This window comes from Diabrotica undecimpunctata, chromosome 2, assembly GCF_040954645.1.
Source record: "Diabrotica undecimpunctata isolate CICGRU chromosome 2, icDiaUnde3, whole genome shotgun sequence".
NCBI classification, from domain to species: domain Eukaryota; kingdom Metazoa; phylum Arthropoda; class Insecta; order Coleoptera; family Chrysomelidae; genus Diabrotica; species Diabrotica undecimpunctata.
Window position 1 is genome coordinate 2,828,093 of NC_092804.1, and position 23,631 is coordinate 2,851,723.

A 23,631-nucleotide genomic window follows, 5' to 3' on the forward strand; every position below is an offset into this window, starting at 1 on the left:
CTTTTTTTAATTCTGGGGTAGCTCGTCGAAATATGACTAACTACATAGTTTTTACTGGCCGGAAAATATGGGAAAACTCGGAAAAATTGAGTCCATTTAAAATTCACTCTAAATACTTACTTTTCTTTTATTTGCTCAAATAGTCTGTCGCAGTATTAATAATGATGACATAATGTTCACCCCCCATAAATCTCGGAAAATCCCGGAAAATCAACATATGTTTTTTCATTTTATATCAATGATGTAATAATACTTATATATTTTATAAATTAAATTTCAGGTAATTTTTTACACATTATATTATTATATTCCTTATATTAATTATAATTGTTTGTATTTTTATAATTAACAATATTGATTTTTATTCTATCTTTCTTACAAATATGATATACAATATTAATCTAACCTGCCCTACTGCTTTGATAAAATAAGTCGATTCACTTGCCTTATTAAATTTTGCAATGTTTATTGAACTTTACTTTTTTTATTTTTTTTACATACATTGGTTTAAAAGTTAAAATTTGGTTCATTTATTCGACTTCACTGTCAGGTCTGAACCTTTTTGTTGCAGGTTGTTTGTCTTCACTTATTAAGTCAGTCTTTCCATACATTAACATATTAATGGGCGATCTTAATGCCAAGGTGGGTCAAGGTAAGGTAGGAGAACAAGTAGGAAAATATGGGCTTGGAAACAGAAATGACAGAGGAGATCGATTGATTCAATTTTGCCAAAGTGAAGACTTCGTAATAACAAATACCTTTTTCAAATTACCTCCTCGACGGTTATATACATGGAAATCTCCACAACATACCAAAGAAAAAATAGTGAGAAATCAAATAGACTACATTATGATAGCAAGGAGGTATCATAATGCTGTTAAATGTACTAAGACGTACCCAGGAGCTGATATAGGCTCAGATCATAACCCGGTAGTTACTGTGATAGAGGCGAGACCAAAAAAGATTAGAAGACCACACAGAAAGGCACTAGATTTAAATAAACTTAGAAACAAAAATATACGACAAGAAACAGGAGAAGAAATAAATGAAAACCTCCGTTCAGTGCAGCAACAAATTAACGATACAAACAACGTTATTTAAAAATTAAAGTACATAAATACAGCTATACAAACAGCAGGAAAGAAATATCTTACAAAAACAACAACAAAGAATAAGGGGTGGATGACACAAGATATACTAGACTTGATGGAACAAAGAAGAAAGATGAAGAATTACCCAAACAAATACAAAGAAATAAATAAACACATAAAAAAGAGAATAAAAGAAGCCAAAGAGGAGTGGATTAAAGAACAATGTGAAGAAATGGAAACCTATGAGAAAAAGTACGATGCGTTCAATATGCACAAAAAAGTAAAAGAGATAACAGGAAGCATAAAGAAATGCCAAATAGGTAAACTTAAAGACAAAGATGGAAATCTTATTGTAGATCTAGAGAATAAAATAAAAAGATGGACCGAATACCTGAATGAATTATTTGAAGACGATAGAACCATTTTAACTCAGATAATCAATGCAACTGGGCCAGACATATTGAAAGAAGAAGTAGAATACGCAATAAGAAACGCTAAAAATGGAAAAGCAGATGGACCTGATGAAATTCCTACAGAACTCTTGAAGCTTTTGAATGATAAATCCGTAACCATAATATTAAATTTTGCAGCGAGGAGCTAAAACAGTTTCCCCTCCACTTTCCTATGTCGATCTTTCGAAAGTAACTTCGTTTCGAAATGTTTTAAGTTTTGAAAATTGGATGAATTTTATAGCTATTAAATTCAATATAAAGTTTAGATTTTCAATCAAAATTTGTGCAAATTTTACTTCTTAATGTTTATAAAGAATGGAGATATTATTAACAAAAAAATTGTCGCTAACTTGGTTTTTATTGTTTATAGAAGGTTTATTTTTTTTTGTTAAATGTGATTTTTTTTACCAGCTATCTAATGGTTGTACGTACAAGTCTGTAGCTTGAAAAATGTAGAAGTTATTACAATTGTTTATAAGTAAAAAACATACCCCTTTTTCAAACGTTTATTTTGTAAATAATTTCGATGAAAACTCAATATTCATTTAACTTCTGAGATAGTATGAGTCTTAAAGAATCCTATGAAATTTGTTAAATGTGTCTAGCATCATTCATAGGGCAAGTTCAATGGTTTAAATAATTAGTCCCAGGGATAAACAAATTCAATAACTTTTAAACTATTTGACCGATCGGGGGGAAATTTCGCACAAATTTAAAGGACGGTAATTGCTCAATGCTGAAATGTATTAACATTTTATTTCGTTAGCAAAAAAAATAATTAAATTTATAAATTAGTGCAAAAAAATTGCTTTTTTGCAAATATCTCCGTAAATTATTTATCAATTTAAATTGAAAAAACGGGAAAATAAAGATATTCTTGACATAAAAAAATGGTATAAATATTGTTTATTTAAATTATAAGGGAAAAAACTTTCTGACCATAAATTATTGTTTAAAAAAACGCAAGGTAAAACTAGGAGTATTTTTTTATCTATTCGTCATCTAGTAACCCCCACCTATGTCTTAAAAGCTTCAGATAATCTGCGAAACATTTTGCCGTGAAATCGATGATTTTTGTATAACCAGACTGGGCTATTATGTTTGTAAATTTGATATTGTCTCGTTTTTAAATAAATATATTTTGAAGCATTTTTGTGATTTATTTATATAAAAAAGTGGCTATATAGCTCGCCACCAAACTTTAGCACATATTAAAGCCACCTCAAAAAAGCTTTGTGATGAAAATCTAATTATAATGTGTCCCTTTTTATAAAATAGCATTTAAACCAGATTTTAGTTTAAAATCAGAAAAAAATAAGAAATAATTATTTGCTCGTTAAAGGGTTAAAGCAATTATCTTAAAAGAATATATAATTCGAATTGTGATTATTTTAAAAATTAGTACATTATATATTATAGAACAATTAGTACCAAGACTATAATTATTATATTATTAAATAGCTTTTTCAGGATCTTATTATCACTTTCTTTTATTATCGCTACGCTTTTACTTCATTTATGTATATCTTTTCATTTTCAACTCTTACAAACCATTTTCGTATAGTTTGAAGACCTTAAAGACGTCTGGAAATATCCAATATATAATATGAAGGTGTAAGTTGAACATGCTAAGAATTATTAATATCCGATGGCCATTGTCTTTTCTTTGCTATATTGGTCAGTGGCACTCACGTACAACCAAAGGCTAATCATTGATCTTCAGTCGGTTTTTGTTGATTTAAGTGTAAGGTTAAGTTTATGGTTCTTTTACAGGTTTCCACCAGAGAGGGAAACAAAATCAGCTTGATTTCGTAATAGTCGTGATAGTTTTGTACATGGAGTCGATGTGATAAGCTTAGAAAAAATGCGGAGAGAAGTTATTGTAAGTATACAGTTTTTGTCGCCATTTTGTATAATTTATAGTTTGTATTGAAAGCCATTAGTTATATAAAAGTACTTAATGTGATGTAAAGTCAATTTTAAATCATCGATTAGAGATATTGATCCAATTTTTTAAGCACTGTATGAACGATAGAGGAATCATTAGATCTTGAGGACAACTATTAAAAATAGAATGAAGAAAGAATCAGAAAAACAGAGTAGTTTTAGATCGGCTAGGTTCTTAAGTATTTACCCTTAAGCAATTAACCATAAAAAGACTATTGCCTATGAAGGAGAAGTACATGTAATTTGTACTATCAGAACGTCTTCCATAGCTTTAGTTAATTTTATTCTAGGTCTCTCTCTCTTCATCATCTCATAGTGATATTTTCTCTCAGCCCTTCTTGTGTTATTTTTGGTTCTGAAATTCTTTGTACATATTAAAAGCAATGTAATCTTTGTGCGTTTACTACATTTCTTATTAAGAACTCACTCTACAATGGTCTGAGTTCATAATCGATTGTCATCATCAACAGTAATATTGATGATCGTCTTAAAATTAATATGGTTAATAGATCAGCTTTAACAATTAACAACCTTTTTTCAAACATCAAGGATAAAACAGAAAAAAATAGGCTTAGTAATATTATCTAGAGCGTTCCCTGTTCTTCATGTGATAGTCGTACATTGGTCAAACTTCTCAACTACTAAAATCTAGAATCACTCTCCATAAAAGTGATGCACGCCTTCAGCCAGACCGTTGTGCGTTAGCTTAACACGTCCACTCCATAGGTCATTCCATGGACTTTGATAATACCAACGTTCTTCGCCATGAGAATAACAAATTCAAAAGGGAATTTCTTGAAATGTAATACATTTTCCATTATGATTTCTCTATCAATGACTCGACATATCAGTCACGTATATACAGAGTGTTTCAAAAAGGTATGTCACAAATTAAATCACGCATTCCGGGGACAAAAATAAATTGATTGATTCCAACTTACCTCAGTACAAAAGTGTACACAAAAAAAATTACATCCCTTTGAAGTTACAAAATAAAAATTATTTTTTGCATTATCTCCTAAACTACTTGACATTTTGTAATAAAAATGGACACGTTACTTTCTTGTTCTGAAAGCATTTTTCATACAAACGAAACAACAAAATCAAAGCGCACAGAAAAATTTTAAGGAGGGTGTGCAGCCCTAAATCCCATCAAACTTTTGAGTACGTTCAAATCAAATGAATTTTGTGGCATCATTAGTTTAACACATTATTTTTAAAACTTTTGTACCTCTTATCACTTTTTCGAAAAACTAGTTTTTTCCTAGTTGGCCATAAAATTACAATTAGTTTCTACGGGTACAATAATTACAAACAGTTCCATCAATTATAGTCAATAATTTGAAGCTATCATTTATTGTGTGAATAAGATTAATATTAAAAATTTTGATATTACAATGGCCTACACATTTCAGGAAATGGCAGATATACATTTAACTTTGGGTAAGTTGGATCAGATTAAATTATGATTTCTCAATAAACTATCGGGAATATCGTAGGTGAATGTCAAGAAAATAGCGCAGCAGCCGCAAAGCGTTATACAGTAAAATACCCCAATCGAAATACTCCCGATAGACAATTATTTCTGACCATTGATCGTCGTTTACGGGAAACGGGTACATTCCAACCGCAAGTTGCTGGCATTAGTGGTCGTCCAATAATGGATGCAACTAATGAAGACATTTTAGAAATCATTGAAGAAGTCCCTGAAACAAGGACAAGGTTAATAGCTGCTTAACTAAATATTCCTCACGTAAGGGTTTGGAGGCGTTTGAAGGATCAGCTGCTTAAACCCTATCACTTAACAACGGTTCAAGAGTTATTGGTTGAAGATTATCCTAAAAGGATTGGATTTTGCGATTGGTTGTTAATGGAAAACACTCGAAATGTTAATTTTATTAGAAATATTTTGTTTGCCGACGAGGCTACCTTCAGTAGAAATAAAATAACAAACCATCATAACAAGCACATTTGGGCCGAAGAAAATCCTCACGCCAAAAAACGACTCATCACCAAAGGACTTTCAAAGTTAATGTTTGGGCAGGAATTGTGGATAACAATCTAATAGGTCCAGTATTTCTTCCCAACAATTTAAATGGTGATAATTATTTGCAGTTCTTGGCAAACGATTTCAACCTTTTCCGTATTCAAACGATACCGAATGTGTATTGAAGACAATGGGGGTCATTTTGAACATTTATTGTAATATCATATTTATAGAGGTTATAGACATTTTTTTTACTTGTTAATTCATTTAAGCCATTTATTTAGTTGCACGTAATTTTTTAAAGGTTAATGAAAAGGGCCGTAACTCAATAAAAACTGTTTTTTGAAAAAAGTGATAAGAGGCAAAAAAATTTTAAAAATATTGTGTTAAACTAATGATGCCACAAAATTCATTTGATTTGAACGTACTCAAAAGTTTGGGGGGATTTAGGGCTGCACACTCCCCTTAAAATTTTTCTGTGCGCTTTGATTTTGTTGTTTGTTTTGTATAAAAGATGCTTTCAGAACGAGAAAGTAACATGTCCATTTTTATTACAAAATTTAAGTAGTTTAGTAGATAATGCAAAAAAACAATTTTTATTTTGTAACTTCAAAGGGCTGTAACTTTTTTTGTGTACACTTTGGTACTAAGGTAAGTTGCTTCAATCAATTTATTTTTATCCCCGGAATGCGTTATATATATATATATATATATATATATATATACGTGTGTTAATTACAGCTGGTTGATTAAGTTAGAAGATAAAGACTTTTTTGGGAAAACAGCTGAAAGAATATAGGCTATGTGTATCCTTTATTCTTTAATTCCAATATTTCGTTGGTAGTCACCATCATCATAAGGGAATGCTGCAATTTAGTTACACGAGAAATCATTTTTTTATATGATTATATTTGCAATGTGAAAAACTGGTATAAAACAAAAATACATTTGCTTTCGTAAATACATCTGACTATTTTCCTCTGTGATGATTTACATTTTATCTGTTAACTGTAAGTAGTCCCCTTTTCGTTCTACAACTTACACTTCGCATTTTCTGAATTCTTTTATTTTTCCTTCATCACTTATACTAACATTATTTCGTCAAGTTGTGGCAATTATTAAGGTGTATACTAATGGCAGTTATGTTTAGCAAATAATTATAACGTAAAATTTATATTTATACAGAATTATATTTAACATTTACATACTTTTTATATTTTAGTTAATATCACTGCTTCTGTTATGTGTCTCGCTAACAGAAGAACGAGCTACAAGAACAAAAACAAGAATCAAACGAGATTCGCATATGCCACCTCCAGGAGTGCCATCTTTTCGAAGAGATTCGGTGGAGTATGTGCCAAAAGACAAAAATCTAGCGTACTCTGTTCCACCGGAATTCGGAAGTGTTAGTCTTCCGCTTAGAGCTGCTGTTGAAAGTGTTCCAAATATGTAAGTATCTACTAGCTCAGAAAGGAAAATAATTTACTTACTTTTTTCTGTACACAACTATTTACCGTTGTTTGCCATTATTTACCATTTCAAATTGTCACTGAAAAGTTTTCGTTTGTATTTACTTTTTATTTAATTATAATTATTTTATAGATTGGAAAATTCAAGAAGGCTACCTCTAAGAGACGCAGTTGAAAAACGCCCTCCCCCTGATGAAGCTATTGATCTTCAAGATGGTTTGTACCACGATTCGACACCTACTGGCCAAGTATATCTTTCCGATGACACCGTGGAAACACAAGCTTACGATCCACCACAAGTTGGCTATAATAACGGATTCATTCCAGCGCAATATTATCCCTACCAGTATTCGTACAACTCTTATCAGGATTTTCCTAATTACCAGTACCAGACTCCATATTCTCAGTTACAGTACTTTCAAGGTATAATATCTGATTATAGGAAAGTTAGTCCTTATAGAATAGATAATGGCTATCAACAGTTGATTGTTAGTCCTTTTGGTTTGCCGTATGGAAGAAGTCTCAGAAGTCCTCTTTTGGTGCCAGAACAAGTAAGATCTGGTAAGTATATAACTACTTTTTTATCTAGTAATTATTAACCGCATTTTTTTTATAGACAAAGATAACTCCAACGATCAAAAGATAGTATGTTACGTGGAAGGTGTCGCTTCCTACAGAAAAGAACCTCTCACGTTTAATCCTGAAGATCTGGATCCATACATTTGCACTCATGTTATCTATAATTACGCTACTATCGATCCCATAAGCTACACTATTACATCTAATGATGAAGAGTACGATGTTGTACAAGGTAAGTGGAGATTTTTATAGTTTTAAATAATGTATGATCTGGATGGACCAAAAGTCTGGAAATGCCTACTTATCTTTTAAATGGATAAATCTCTTAAAATAAACATTATTTCTTAGAATTATCGCAATAGCTCTTAAGAAAATTAAAAGACAACTACATAAGTCAAGAAATAGTAATAAAGAACTAATTTGTTGCCCCCAACTCCCAACAAAGTAGTCTTTAGGTTAAGTTAGTATAGGGTATGACCTCTCCGGTTGTAGATTACTGTCCTACATCTGTAATGCAAGCTCATGATTAGATGGTCAATGTATTGCTGCGGTATTCTGTTCCACTTCATTTAAAAACTCTCAAACAGTTGCTGTCTTGTATTGAACGTAATATTTTGTTGTAAAGTACGTTTGCCTAATATGTACCATACATGCTCAATTGGATTTAAATCTGGCAATTGTGCAGGCCATGGTAAAATATCAATTTTATTATCTTCAGAATATGCTGGCGCTATCAAAGCGTATAATTTGCTATATGGTCTTATTTTCCATACTTTCTTGTTGGAAGCTCATCTCAACTACCTGCTATGCTGCAAAACCCTACATATTCATTAGACCAATAAATAAAAAAAATTAATGACATTCAAAAGGTGAATTCGCAACATTTTGGAATGATTTATGTAAATGGCCTACAACTAATTCACATGCAGATGTTAGTTCAAGATTAATAATGCTTAGTTTGTTTCAGTATCATATAACTATGTGTAAGTTTATGAGTTTAAGACATATGAAATATTGTGCAGTCTTTTGACAATGTAAAATACATACATAATACATCAAGTTTCTATGTCTTTTGACTGTTTTTTGCTTAAAATTAGGAACGTTTTAGTTAAAACATTAAAAATTATAGTTCATTTCGAAAATCACATTAAAAAGCAAACAATTCCACAAAATTAAAAACTTAATATCAAAAAAACTAATTAACCTTTAGTCTTTTTTGTCTGAAAATATGTTCAAAAAACTAACCAACAACCTGATTACATAAAAACAGTTTGTTTGGGCAGGTATTTTGGAAAACCACATAGTTAAGCCTGTTTTCTCAATACTAACTTAATCGCTGAAGTGTATCTGGAGATGTTACAAAATGCAATTGAACCGTTAATACTTGAAATTCTGGAGGAATTGAAAATAACATTTCAACAAGACGGTGCTCCTGCACACCATTATGGTGCAGTAAGACGTTACCTAGATGAGGAATATCGTGTTGGATGGATTGAACGACGAGGTACGATAGAATGGCCAGCTCGGTCACCGAACCTCACACCATTAGATTTTTTTTTGTGGGGATACATGAAATCTAAAGTTTACGCTTCAGCACCCGACAATATTGACATTTTAAAACAACGAATTGTTGAAGAATGTAGGGCAATTTCCCCCGACAGATTTGAACGAGAACGGCAAAAGTTTAGTAATAGGATGCATTACTGTCAGGAAGTAAATGGAGCACGAAAATGCTTTGATGGCTACCTACTTAGTCAGTTACCGCGTTGCTCAAGCAAGTGAAGCTCACACAATCTCGGAAAACCTCATAAAGCCATGCGTCAAGGACATGTGAATGTATGTTGGACGATAAAGCGAAGAAACTAGTAAGCACGGTACCTTTTTCAAATAATACAATCTCGCACCGCATCGGAGACTTGACAGAGGATATGCCAAGTTTTCACTACAGACAGATGAGTCAACAGATGTAGCTGAGTTGGCAATTTTAATAGCATTTGTGAGGTATTAGCACTTGGAGTCTTTTCAAGAGGATCTACTTTTTTGCAAACCATTGACAACTAAAACAACTGGTGCCGAAATTTTCAAGTTAATAGAAAGGTTTTTCACAGAGAATAGCATTCCCTGGCGGTGACTGGAAGAACGTTGGGCGTCATTTTAGGAATTAAGGAAAAACTCAAGGAATGCAGCAGTAGCCACTGTAGCCTCGCTGTGAAAAAAATGATACCTTCCTTAAAAGGAGTCTTGGAGGAAACCGTGAAGATAATTAATTTTATCAAATCACGACCACTGAATACAAGGCTGTTTAGAGTGATGTGCGATGACATGGGCACTGTACATTCGTCTTTACATCTTCAAAAGGAAGTAAGGTGGCTTTCTTGCAGCAAATGTTTAGCTAGGCTCTTTGAAATGAGAGCTGAAAATAGAACCTTCCTAATTGACAGCAATTTTACCTTGAGTGATCGATATTTTTAACAAGGTCAATGAAGTTAGTCTCTTACTTCAGGGAAAGTCCGTAACTGTCTTTAACGCGAATGATAAAATACAAGCGTATAGGAAGAATTTAATTTTTTGGGCAGAATCGGTGAAAAATAAAAATCTTGATAGCTTTCCACTAATCACAAAATTTAGAGAAGAACTAGAATCGGACATAGCTGTCTTTAACGAGTTCCACACTTATCTGCTAAATTTACTTGAAAACTTCCATAATTATTTTCCTGAGGAATTCCACGACAAAATTAAAGGAAACTTCTGGGTTGCAAACCCATACCTTGCAATGTTAAAAAAACCAGCTTCCTTAACATCTCAGCAGTATGAATGCCTGATAGATTTGACATCGGAATATGCGATAAAAAAACATTTTGAAAGTAAATCGCTAGTAGATTTTTGGTGTCAACTTAAAGACGAATTTAAAATTTTGTCAGATAAAGCGAAAATTCTTCTTCTCCCTTTTGCAACAACATACTTGGATACAGCAGCATTCTCTGCCTATGTGGCCACTAAAACAAATTATAGATCTCGACTGAATGCAGAACCTGACATTCGATTGCGGTTATCCCAAATTCAACCGGATATTACTAACCTGTGCAAATCAAGGCAGCCTCATTATTCACAATAAAATGAAGACATTACGTTTTTTAAGATTTTAGAAATAGGATCTGTGTGTTCATTTTATTTTTGTTTTTCATATGTTTGCGATTGAAAAAAAAAATTGAATAAAGTGAATAGAAAATGTGATGGTTAATATCCCCCCAACTAATATCCCTCGTTCTCTGTGGCATCTATATAGGTGTCAGGTGCAATATGGTAAGTGCTCTCGACAGAATTTCTGTCCTGAATAGTGCCCCTCGACCAAAAAACTTTGGGAAACGCTGTCTTAGACGATTTGTATCGTTAACTGATTGCATGGATATCAACAAGCTGAGGTGTATAAGATTATCTTATCTTAGATTATCCCTCCAATACTCTACATCTACATATATGCCTACATTCTTTTTCTACACTTTCAGTGCTTTTGTAACATACATTTTAAACAATTTTGGCATACGAAGATCCTTTTAATTTTTCATAGTTCCAGCGTTAATTTGTGATATATAAAATATGTGAAACCACGCCATATTGCACATATTATTTAATAAAACAATTTTATAATAGGTTGATTTATTTAATCGAAGACATGTATAATATTTTAGGCGGATACAAAGCAACTACAAGCCTACGCCAAAAGAATCCCAATCTCAAGATTCTCATTTCACTTGGAGGCAGTAAGGAGGACGGCTCCCATCGTTTCAGTACTATGGTATCCAACGCCAGAAAACGCATGAACTTTATTCAGTCTGCTATCTCATTCCTCAGTAAATACGATTTTGACGGCATGGAAGTACATTGGGAATATCCGGGAGCTGAAGAGTCTGGAGGACAAATAACAGACAAAGAGTTTTTGGGTATGTTCACTATTTTCGTTATAATACAAACACTAGACTACTTTTCCTCCATTTGTATTGTTAAGAAAAGATTTGCAATATCTACTTTTTATCTATTCTTGCTTCGTTCTGAGCTTCCTTGCTGAGAATAACCGTAATATATGAACTGTTTTTAGCACTATTTTTGGAAGAGACTTCTGAAGTCTTCAAGCAGAAAAAGTGGGAATTGGTTCTTTCTGCACCAGCATCGAGGTTTAAAATAGAGGATGGATTTGATCCTATGAAAGTTGGAGACATCGTCGATTTTGTGAATGTACAAGCGTATGACTTCCACTTGGAGAGAGAAGCAGTAGCGGATCATCCAGCCAATTTGTTCGCCAGACCTGAGGATAGTGGACTAAATATATTTTTAAGTGTGGTATGTACACATTTTTCTTTTGGTGATTTCTAATACTAATATGGCATAGTTCAGCACTTTCTCTGAAATGGGTTAATTCCTTCCATTAACCACACATTTATTTGATATTGCAGTAGAAAGTAATGTAAGATTAAGAAAGAGATAGTATGATAATTTAAACAACAGAAGAAGCAGACATTAGCAGCCTATATATAAGAAGAAAGAAGAAGAAGTCCTTGTGTTATTAATTTGTTTCATTTAATTAAATTCATTTCTTTCAGTCATCTGAGTAAATATTTTATCTAGATATTTTAGCTATAACTTAAACTATAGAGTAGTAGTAGTATATTTGTATAAAGAAACATAAATGCTTAACATTTTTGGCAAAATCCTTGTTTAATTAACAAAACTTGTCAATTGTTTTATTTTTTGCAGGACTACGCCGTGCAATTTTGGCTACGAAAAGGTCTCCCTAGTTCAAAACTGATTCTGGGAATTCCACTTTACGGAAGATCCTTCACGTTAAAATACTCCAACGAAACCGAAATTGGCTCACCGATTATTGGACCAGGAAGAGAGGGATTTTATACGAAAACTCCAGGATTGTTGGCATATTTTGAAATATGTGAAATGTTCCTGAATGAAGGATGGTTTAAAAGTGAGGATGCCTCTGGGTCTCCGTATATGGTAAATGGAGATCAGTGGGTTGGATATGATGATCTTGACAGTATTAAGAGAAAGGTAAATATGGTTTATTAGGATTATTGATATCCGTCTACTGGATATGTTTTCTTGCATGCTTTTAATGTTTCTCTAGTTTATTTAAATAGTAATAAAGATTATTTCTATATTTCAAACTTTTACAGATCTGGTCTCCAAAAGGATAGTCTCTTGTCCTTTATTCTGCACAATATTTTTTATTGTCAGTCATTGTACTACTATATTTTGTCCACTTACTATTGTTTTCACTCTTCCTTTCGTCAAAGCGAGCTAATGTCATTCGTTAGTTATTTTAACATTTTCATCATTGCTTCTAATAAGCTCTTTTTTAAAGTTCTTGGTGTCTTTTTTGTTCTTTTAAATATGTATTAACTTCTGACTTATCTATTATAGTAGCTTTCCTCTTAACTTCATCTGCCATGGAATCATCTGAAGGTATCTTACATGTTTTAATACTTTAATGGTCTGTCGATTTTGCTTTTTGCTGCTGGTTTCATTTTTTCTTTCAGTATATTTTCATATAGTGTTCCATTGCTGATACAATGCTTGTTCCTCTATAATTTTCACTCAGTTGTCTGTCACTTTTTTTAAGTATTGATATTACGTACCTTTGTAACTATCTCTTAATGAGTTCTTCTGCGTTTATGGTTGTTTGGTCAGTAAAATCTCATCCTGCTTGCTTCAATCCAAGCGTGAGTTATCTCTTTTAATCGTGATATGTCTTTTTTTACATACTTTTTGATTTCTATAATTAGGTGTATTGATATGGACTCTTTCCAAAATATTATATTAGGTAGATACAAATGAAATAAATATTTAAATTTACAAATTATATTGATATTTAAGGTTGACTATGCAAAAGAACACAAGCTTGGCGGCGTAGCAGTAAATGCAGCAGATTTTGATGACTTCAAAGGTCTTTGTGGACCAAAATGGCCTCTTATGACACTTGTTAATAGCGAGATAAAAGGTCAGTATTTAAATGTAGTTAAAATTAACAACTATTATAGTTTAGTGAAATTAAAACGTTCATTAGATTTGTGTTTGCTTAACGTTTAACTGATATTTTTTGTTTAACTAAAAATGGTATATTCTGTAGTAAGTTATACCCAAAATAGAATTAAGACATAATAAAATATATAAATTACTTAATACCCTAATTGTAGGAGTCAATCCGACGTTTCTCACTGACGCATATACACCACCCACTAAACCATTTGGTGTCTGCGACTCCTCCGGATACTACAGCGATTCTTCCAATTGTGCAGCATTTTACGTCTGCAAGAACGGACTGATCTATCATCTGTCATGCGGACAAAACCTCATGTTCAACCCGACAAACGGTAAATGCGACCATGTTAATCCAGAAATGTGTCGACCTGGCGAGACGGTCTTTTTGGCCAGTAATTTGAAGGAGATTAATTTAGGCCACATTAAGGAGAATCTGGAAGATGATAGAGCAAAAGTAAGCAAAACGTATTATACTATTTTCTTTATATTATGTTTTTGTTAACATTTCTTCTTGTACCAGTAATTTCTGATAGAATTTTATGGGATTTTTTGTTCATTGACTTAATGCGTGTATTAGGACTTCCTGCAATAGATTTAGTTTATTTGTTAGAACATTTAGTTGATCATACTTGGTGGTCTTTGGCATTGTTTGACAAGCAGTTCTCCAGAAGAGGATAGGTGCTCGTTTGTGTTGGATGTTTTCCTTGGCATTTCCTACAGCTTATTAACGAGGTGCTGTTCTCGGTAGTGTGGGTATATAATAAATAAAGCTCGGATTTATAGGCAACAAAAATTGAAGAAAAAGGCGCCTATATAGGCAAAGATTTTTATTAAAAAAGGCAGGAATATTAACATTTAGGCAAAATATAGGCAATAAAGGAATATAACTTATTATTTATTGTACAAAGTGAATTAACGTAAGGTATATTTACACATCATAATGATAACATTAGTATAAATAAACTAGTAACTAAATAACTGTAAATTAATAATTAAACATTGTAACCACTTAAAATTTTATCAATAATAGAAACAACTAAATGTTTTTCAATATTTTCGGTCTTAGAACTATGTCTTCGATCACTTAAAATTAATTTGTACATTGAAAACGAACGTTCGACATCGACAGATGTAATTGGAGCATATTTCAGAGCGGATAATAAATCTGGCATAATTTGAAATTCCTCGGAAAATGTCCCATTCAAAACTTTAGCAACATTAGATAAAAACGAAAAACCTTCATTCTTGTCGAAAACATTTCATTTTTTTTTTAATTAATTGACCGTTACTTCCAGGTGCCGATTTAATTTTCGTCTTTAAATTATCTATTAATTTTACTGACTCACATAAATTTATCTCTTGTTTTTCTAATAAGGTAATTGTGGTAACTATTAATTTATAATTGTCATTGATATAAGCGAGTTCCTGTTTCAATTTGGGATTTTTTAATATTTTTTTTGCTTCTCGAATGGCTTCGGAAATATCATCATCAAATTCTGACATAACTAATTCTATTTCATTGCAGTGTTCAAAGTAAAAAAAAACTGCTTCGAGCCAGGTTCCCCACCTTGTAATTACTGGTTTAGGTGGCAAAGGGACACCGGGAAGTCTTTCTTTATATATTTGCACCCTCAACGGAGCCTTTACAAAAACTTTTTTCATAAAATTTATAAAATTATTTACCGACGGAAACAGATTTCTTATTTCTTATATCAGAATAATATCATGGGTAGTACCATGAAATTTTAAAAAATGCACAAATAGGCGGAATTTACGAAAAAAGGAAAAAAGTGCAAAAAAACAATTATAATAGGCAAAATAGGCAAAAAAGGCATTTTGCCTATAATCCGAGCTTTAATAATAAATATTTGGAACAGGCGGATGGTTTTTTTCGTCTATCCGTTTTTGTAGTATATTTTTTGTTTTATTACAATATATACTTCTTTTGTTCTTTGTGTGTTTTACTAGCATTGCCGATGCTGATAGTTTTAAATACTTCTAGGTTTTCTTTGGCTATTTTTCTATATCAAACAGCGAAATTCTTACTGTTTTTTTTAGTACTAATACAGCTACTATTTGCTTTAAATATAGACTTCTCTTTACATCTACTTTTCTTCAAGTTCTTATTCTTTTTATGTTATTTGTTTATCTTCTTCTTTCTCTTTCTGGATAATTTTATTACTAATATGAAATGATTCTAGGTTGTCTGTTACGTCACCAATTGGGCTTTCTACAGAAAAGGGGAAGGAAAATTCGTACCAGAGCATATAGACCAAAGACTTTGTACTCACGTTGTTTATGCCTTTGCTAGTCTGGATCCTGAGAAGCTTCTGGTGAAGGAGTTTGATCCATGGGCCGATTTGGACAACAGTAAGTGAAACAATGTAAATTCTGCTAATATTTTTGTCGTTAATATGTAAAATTTTACAGACCTTTACGAAAGAATTACGTCATTGAAGGACACCACTGTACTACTCTCATTGGGAGGATGGACAGACTCGACAGGTGATAAATATTCCAGACTGGTAAGCGATGGTTCCGCTAGGCGACGATTTGTTGTTGGAGTTGTGGGTTTTCTACGTAGGCACAAATTTAGGGGGTTACATTTTGACTGGAACTACCCCACTTGTTGGCAAAGCAATTGCAAACGAGGTCCATCTACGGACAAAACCAATTTTGCTAAAATTATACAGGTATTTATAAAAAAAAATTGTTGGCCAAAATATCATTGTTCATCCCTCTATTTAAGGAATTGAGGAAAGAATTTGATAAGCAGTCACCACCACTCGTGCTAGCAGCTGCTATATCTGGATATAAAGAAGTGATCGATCTGGCATATGATCTTCCAACTTTAGGTGCAAATTTGGACTTCTTTTCGGTAATGTCCTACGACTACCATGGAGCGTGGGAGGGGCAAACTGGTCATGTTAGTCCTTTATACGGAAAAGCGACTGATAAATATCCTCAGTATAATGTGGTAAGTGAAAATTGTTTCTAATGTGTTGTTTATGTTCAATAAGTTTGAGGTTCGAAATACGTTTTATTTTTTTATAGTCTCCTTTAACATCAATACACTTGTTCCAACGAAATTCCAATTTATGAATTCCGTCCCTGAGGTGATAATCTGGAAGGGCTGCAACTTTACGGTTCCACAGCTGTTATGACCCCATCATTTAATGAAAAATGCTTTTTACGCATGAATTTTTGTAGTATTCAAACAGATAGAAGTCGCTAAAGGCCAAATCTAGTAAAAACGGTGGATGCTTACGTGCCTAAATATTGCGACAAAGTAAAAGATGAATTTTATGAAGAATTAGATTTAAGAAGAATTAGAACAACTAAGTTGTTTATTGACAGAACATGATTAAAACTTAGACAAGAAAAACGTAATCGTATGGAATGGACTGAAGCTTAAACTGGCACCAAAAAAGTTGCCAGGTCATGTTTTATTTCTTCAGTAGATTGAAAATAATGGATATATAACAATAAATAGATTTTTTTTAATTTATAATTGAACACTGACCTAATGATCACTTTTTGAACATGATTTTATCATTACATATTTTTTAGTAGATCGATATAGTGTTTCAGTAAATAAGTAAATTGAAGTTGAAATCAGTAGATCTACTGAAAAATCAGTAGACCTGGTAACCCTGCGAGATGTAGTAATGAGAAACGTAAGGGCACCAAAACATACTGTTTTGGCTTCACTTTTCGAAGGTTTATTAAATGAACGTTACCTGTCCTATCTCTTTCCTTGTGCAAGATACAATTTTGAATGAAAAAGGGATTGCAAGACACGTTGAATAAAGAAATGAGGATATTTATTGTTAAAAACTACATAAAGGCTATTTTTATTACTATTAACTGATAAAATAGATGAATTTGAGATATTTTCTAACCTTAGAGTGCGGCGTTGTCAGAGGTTACTTATTATATGAAAATAAGTTAAATTAGCAATATATTACATCTTTTAAATGATAAAAATACAGTTTTTATAAACTAAAACGTTATTTTGGCATTATTAGCTTCGGAATTTCATCGAAGGATGTTTTTTAACTAAACTTTTGATATGTTTTACTCTTTTTATCTTAAAAATAAACTTTTACAGAACTTCACAATGGAATACTTAGTTTCCAAAGGAGCTCCTCGCCAAAAACTTCTCCTAGGTATACCATTCTACGGCCAATCGTTTAGCCTAATGAAAAAAAGCGGATATGCCGAAGGCGCTCCCAGTAACGGACCAGGAGAGCCAGGAGAGTACACGAGACAACCTGGATTGTTAGCCTATTACGAAATATGTAATAGAATTAAGAATCAACGATGGACAGCACATAGGAGCAACATGGAAAGTGGACCGTACGCCTATAATGTTGACCAGTGGGTGGGATATGAGGATGTGATGTCTGTAAAAGAAAAGGTAAGTTATTTCGTCATTACAATAATGGATAAGAGATGGGCTTCTTTTCTGTTCTGAGCTAGAAGAGTTTAATTTATTCTGATTTGTCCAGCGTGTAGATGCCCTTACTCTATCGTGACAATCGCGTTTTTAGATCTAATATAAGCATATTTTTTAATACTGATGTCTCTTATAAGAGTAAAATGCCGGTCTTAATGCATTAACACCTAGTAACTTTACTGGTTCAGATGGTTTAACCCATCTATCAGAACTAAATACTATTCTCTGGGTGTTCTGCTCGTTTAACTTAAGTTTGTTACAGTTAAACCAGGATTTAGATGTTTCTAATATTTCCTGACTGTAATCAGTCAGGAATTAATTAATTTGTGTAGGTATGCATTCTTTCACATCAAATGCTACTATTGGGGCCATAAAGACCGAACACGACCTTCTAGGTAGCCTGCTAAGATAGTAATTTATGTCATGTTTAGAGTTTCCTATTGATTTCGATATAATATCTGCTATATTCGTAAAGTATTGGTTAATCTCTTCTGGTGTTAAGTTCAGATTGATTGTACGTACCTACTATTTTCCTTATAGGTTTCTTTTTTAACAATACTCCAACAATATTTAATCCAATTGTCAGTAGTATGTGTTTTCCTATAAGTTGCTTTAGATATTTATTTATATATATATATATATATATATATATATATATATATATATATATATATATATATATATGTGTGTGTGTGTGTGTGTGACCGAGTGACCAAATTTGTTGACCCAAATATCTATATTAAACCGGATTCTTTACCTATCTCCTTACATTTACGAGAAACCAAGCTGTCTCACAATTTCCAAATATTTTCCCAAATTAGTCATTAGCAATTAAATACCTATTACCTTCATTTAAACAAATAAACGCAATTTCAGATACGGAAAAGTTAGTCACAAATTCTACAAAATTGTAAATATAAGCAAAAGGTAGGTTATCCGGTCAATCAGTTTGTTTGTTCGTGATTTTTGTTTCTGATAGAAGATGCAATGCGGAGTGATTTTGATAATATTGGTATGTTAATGTATTGTATAAAATTTAATAATAATTTGCTTTTTTTATTCATTTATGAATATTTTATAACATTTCTATACTGTATAAAATAGCTTCAATTCGAATTCCTCCATCTTCTTCAAGAGCACAAAAGACGGTCGTTGTAAAATAATATTTTCCTTTACGTCTTTCTATAAATATGACCTGGTTAGTCTATTTTTCCTCAATCTTTTCTTTTTTTGTCAAACTTCCTAGATTACATCACCTGTTTTTTTACCCTTCCTTTGATTGATACGACTTGATTGATGCTGTTTAATCATGTATATTAGTTTCATTTCTTTTTTGGATATTTAATACCCATTGTTTTTAATCTCCACAGCATATTCCGTCCAGTTTTATTTTTATCATCTGCGTTATCCCTAACACGTGTATCTTGTATCTTGTTGTAATGTGTTGTATCCATCTATTGTAGTATTGGTCACTAGAAATCAATAATATGAGTATTGATATTGTGTCTCTATTCACTTTTGTGGGTTCCCACAATTGTATTGTTCTACTTAGTTCTTTTTTCTGAGAATTTATTTATTTAAAGTGTAATAAAGGTTATATTGTTTCTTCTTTCTTCATAAAATTCACTCCAGTTTCGTCTAATTGCCCTCTTAGTTCTTTGCTGAGCTTCCTTCTTGCAGTAGATATCGCTTTAAACCATTTATTATTTTTAGGCAGCCTATATTAAATCCAGAGGTTTTGGAGGAGCTGTAGCATGGACTATCGACCTAGACGATTTCAACAACAGATGCTGTGAAGGTTCTTTCCCGCTTCTAAAAAGCCTCAACAGAGAATTGGGTTTAATTGCCGACAAACCTACTCAAACGGATTGTACGAAGCCGCCGCAACCTTCAACTCCTGCTCCACCGGAAACCACCACTGGTATTGACTCAGGTAAAATAACAACTCTACTCTTTATCTTTATCGTACTCAGGGTTGTTTTAATACAAGATCTGTGAACTGGTTAACTGGTCAGCTCTCATAATCCTCATAAATATCTTTATTTGTATACCAGGTGCTTCTAACGAACACCATCATCATGAAGGTCAAACGAGCACAACGCAGAAAACAACCACTGCTCCTTGGTGGACTACAAAAGTAACAACAACTACCAAAGCACCATCTACGACTGCTTGGTGGGAAACGCCTTCATCAACAAACACTTGGTGGAGCACGCAGAAGACTACAACTGTTACCAAAACGACGAAGAAGCCCACTACAACGCAAGCATGGTGGATGTCTACGAAACCAACTACCAAGTAAGTGCCCACCATTGTATCACTTTTCCTAAATTGTTAAACACATAGAAAATTAAAAGAAGTCCAATAAATACAAATAACCTTTCTATTGCCAAATATACCAACATAAACAAATAATTTTATTTCAAGTAAATAAATATTTTAACACTATTACAGATCGACTACAACAAGGAAACCCGCTGTAATACCACCGGAAGGTTCCGTCATCATTCCACCACCAGCTGTTGTACGACCGGAAGTAGATCCAACTGCCAAAAAATGCGAAGCCGGACATTACCAGCATGATCCGATGAATTGCAATGCTTTCTATAGATGTGTAGCTGGTGAATTACAGAAGCAATACTGCGCAGGTGGTTTACATTGGAATAGGATCAAAAACGTTTGCGATTGGCCTGCTGAAGCTAAATGTATGGACACTAATCGTAAGTAGAATTTTTAGTATTTAAGATTTGAAATGTTTGGGAATCAAGAACCTCAAGAAATTTAAGGAACTTAAAAGGTCATTTCATTGACTCAGGAGATTTAAGAGAGTTAGCCTTAAAATATTTAGGAGATGTCGAGTCAAGATTCATAAGATATTTGACTCAAGAGAATAACAGAGACTCGACTTAGTAAGTCGAGTCTTAGTACTCGAGTAAGCAGATTAAAGAGACTTAAAGCAATGCAGAAACTAAAAAATGGCTTAAAAGTTAAAGATACTAAAGAAAACCTCTACAATTGTTTTCAAACTGTAAAATGTGGGACTCTTAGGAAATAAACTTAAAAGATTTAACTACTATTAAAGACATTCAAACTTTATACTATTTGACTAGAAAGAATCAAGTCAAGAGCCACATTCTATTTGATATGGGACACATAAGGACTCAAGAAATGTAAGGCATTTTATTACAATGTAATATTACAACGTTATTTTGTAGCTTTAAATTTTGAGTCACTTGAGACTCAAACGGCTTCTTACTCTTTCAAAAAATACTCAAGAAACAGCAGAAAACAAGGTATTTAAAGATTTAATCAAAGTACTACAAAAACTAGTCTATAGAAGGTACTTAAGAGATGAATAATACATAATAGTTTAAAAATAAGTTTTAAAAAATTTTTTTATTGTACTATTCCAGCTGGCCAACCTCCAACAAAGAAACCAACTAAAAAACCGACAACAGCCTCTTGGCAAACCACTCGCCAGACTCAAACCACCCCAACTACCCGGCGTACAACCGTAGCTTCAATAAAACCACCATCAGACATTTCTTGTGACAGCGGAGCGTACTATCCCCACGAACAATGCAACCAGTTCTACGTCTGCTTCAATAACCACCTGGTTGAGCAGACTTGCCCGCCGGGACTTAACTTCCACGCTGAAAAGGGGATGTGTGATTGGACCTTCAAGGTGAAATGTTCCAATAGGAGGAAGATGGCGGAGAAATATACTGCGATGCATGATAAATATCTTGCCAACCGTAAGTAGATTTTTATCTTTCTTCTTGATTGTGAACTGTCTACATCAGTTATATATCAGTATTCAACGATTTAAAAAATTTTAGGTCCTCAACCATACAGCCGTTGTGAGGGCAATTCTTTTGCTCCACTACCAGGAAGTTGTACTCAATTTATGCACTGTCAATGGAATAAATACGAGATTATGCAATGTGCACCTGGATTGCATTGGAATAACGTAAGTGTATAATATAACACCCATTTTATGTATATTTGGAGTAGAATACTATATGATCCACTGCATATTGAGATGTCAATTTCAAGATTGACAGTTTAGCCAATTTTAAAAACTTTTGTTGGATTATTAAGTACCTAAGCAACAGATGTTTTAACGTAATTATTTAATAGTCTTTAAATTATAATATAAAAGTTGATGGAGTTGAGTATAACTTTTTTTTAATTTTACTAAATAACTATAGGAAAAGAGAATTTGCGATTGGCCACAAACAGCCCACTGTTCAGAAGAAAGCGAGACTAACGATATCGATGCAGGTGAAACACCGAATGCAAAGCCTGAAGAAAGTACTTTTCCACCCTGGCATAAACCAACAACAGTCTCTCCATATCCGGAATGGTCTCCACCAAGTACTACCAAATATCCCGAATGGACACCACCGAGTACCACACAATGGACACCGTCAGAGTCAAATGGGTAATTTTTGTTTATTTAATACTGGCATTAACAGTAGCAAGAAGGCGATGTACAGTTCTTCTTCTTTAGGTACCGTCTCCTCTAAGGAGGTTGGTAAACATCACAGCTATTTTCACTTTTGAGATTGCAGCTCTGAATAAGTCGACGGAACTGCAATTATCGCAATTTCTCAGATTGTTGAGCCAGGAGATGCGTCTTCTTCCAATACTTCGTTTTCCCCGTATTTTTCCCTGCATTATGGTTTGTAGCAACACATATTTATCCATCATTATCGTATTCATGATTTCCATTTCCTTTGTCATCTTTCTAAGGACCTCAACATTTGTTATTCGGTCTACCCAACTTATTTTTAATATTCTTTGGTAGGTCCACATCTCGAATGCTTTAAGTCGATCGCTCACCTCTTTCTTTAAGGTCCAGGCTTCCACCCCATACAGCAGCACCGAAAACACATATGAACGTAATATTCTTATTTTGAGTTGCAAACTAAGGTCTCTACTGCATAATACTTTTCTCATCTTATTAAATGTTGCTCTAGCTTGTCCAATTCTCATTTTTATTTCTTCTGTATACTCGTTATTTTCATTAATAATTGTACCAAGATATCTGTATTTTTTTACTTTTTCTATTGGAACCCCTCTTATGTTTAAAATGTGTTGTTGTTGTGTTTTGGAAATTGTCATAAATTTTGTTTTATCAGCATTAAGCGTTAGTCCGCTTTCCTCGCTAGCATTTACTACATTATCTAAAAGTGTCTGTAGATCTTGTATATTCTCTGCAATTAGTATAGTATCATCGGCATATCTGATGTTGTTGATAGGTCTGCCGTTGACTTTTATTCCAATTGTTACATTTTCGAGTGATTTTTTAATTATTTCTTCCGAATATAGATTGAACAATATGGGGAGAGTATGCAACCTTGCCCTACCCCTCTTTTTATCTCTACTTCCTCCGAAAGTTCTTTGCCTACTCTGACTTTTGCTCTTTGGTTAAAGTAATGATGAGTTATTATTCTTAAGTCTTTTTTGTCAATGTGTTTATCTTTAAGTAACTGTATAAGACGGTTGTGTCGGACCTTATCGAACGCCTTATTGTAATCAATAAAACATAGAGTGGTTGGTTTACATCCATACATCTTTGCATGAGGACGTTAAA

At 33.0% G+C, this 23,631-nt stretch overlaps 1 protein-coding gene across 2 annotated transcripts in view; it reads left to right on the forward strand.

Moving 5' to 3' along the window:
- LOC140434069 (probable chitinase 10) overlaps window positions 1-23,631 on the forward strand; it is a 64,100-nt gene that overhangs the window by 14,682 nt on the left and 25,787 nt on the right. For both annotated transcript variants that reach the window (XM_072522079.1, XM_072522080.1), the window contains exons 2-20: window positions 3,317-3,425; window positions 6,700-6,926; window positions 7,080-7,507; window positions 7,563-7,757; window positions 11,215-11,466; window positions 11,622-11,863; window positions 12,278-12,583; window positions 13,409-13,532; window positions 13,729-14,027; window positions 15,775-15,943; window positions 16,004-16,266; window positions 16,323-16,550; window positions 17,685-17,993; window positions 19,746-19,965; window positions 20,087-20,330; window positions 20,487-20,752; window positions 21,446-21,787; window positions 21,872-22,002; window positions 22,244-22,476. In XM_072522079.1, the coding sequence (XP_072378180.1) occupies window positions 3,408-3,425; window positions 6,700-6,926; window positions 7,080-7,507; window positions 7,563-7,757; window positions 11,215-11,466; window positions 11,622-11,863; window positions 12,278-12,583; window positions 13,409-13,532; window positions 13,729-14,027; window positions 15,775-15,943; window positions 16,004-16,266; window positions 16,323-16,550; window positions 17,685-17,993; window positions 19,746-19,965; window positions 20,087-20,330; window positions 20,487-20,752; window positions 21,446-21,787; window positions 21,872-22,002; window positions 22,244-22,476 (4,496 nt within the window). In that variant the 5' untranslated portion in view covers window positions 3,317-3,407. The remainder of the gene's footprint in view (window positions 1-3,316; window positions 3,426-6,699; window positions 6,927-7,079; window positions 7,508-7,562; window positions 7,758-11,214; window positions 11,467-11,621; window positions 11,864-12,277; window positions 12,584-13,408; window positions 13,533-13,728; window positions 14,028-15,774; window positions 15,944-16,003; window positions 16,267-16,322; window positions 16,551-17,684; window positions 17,994-19,745; window positions 19,966-20,086; window positions 20,331-20,486; window positions 20,753-21,445; window positions 21,788-21,871; window positions 22,003-22,243; window positions 22,477-23,631) is intronic.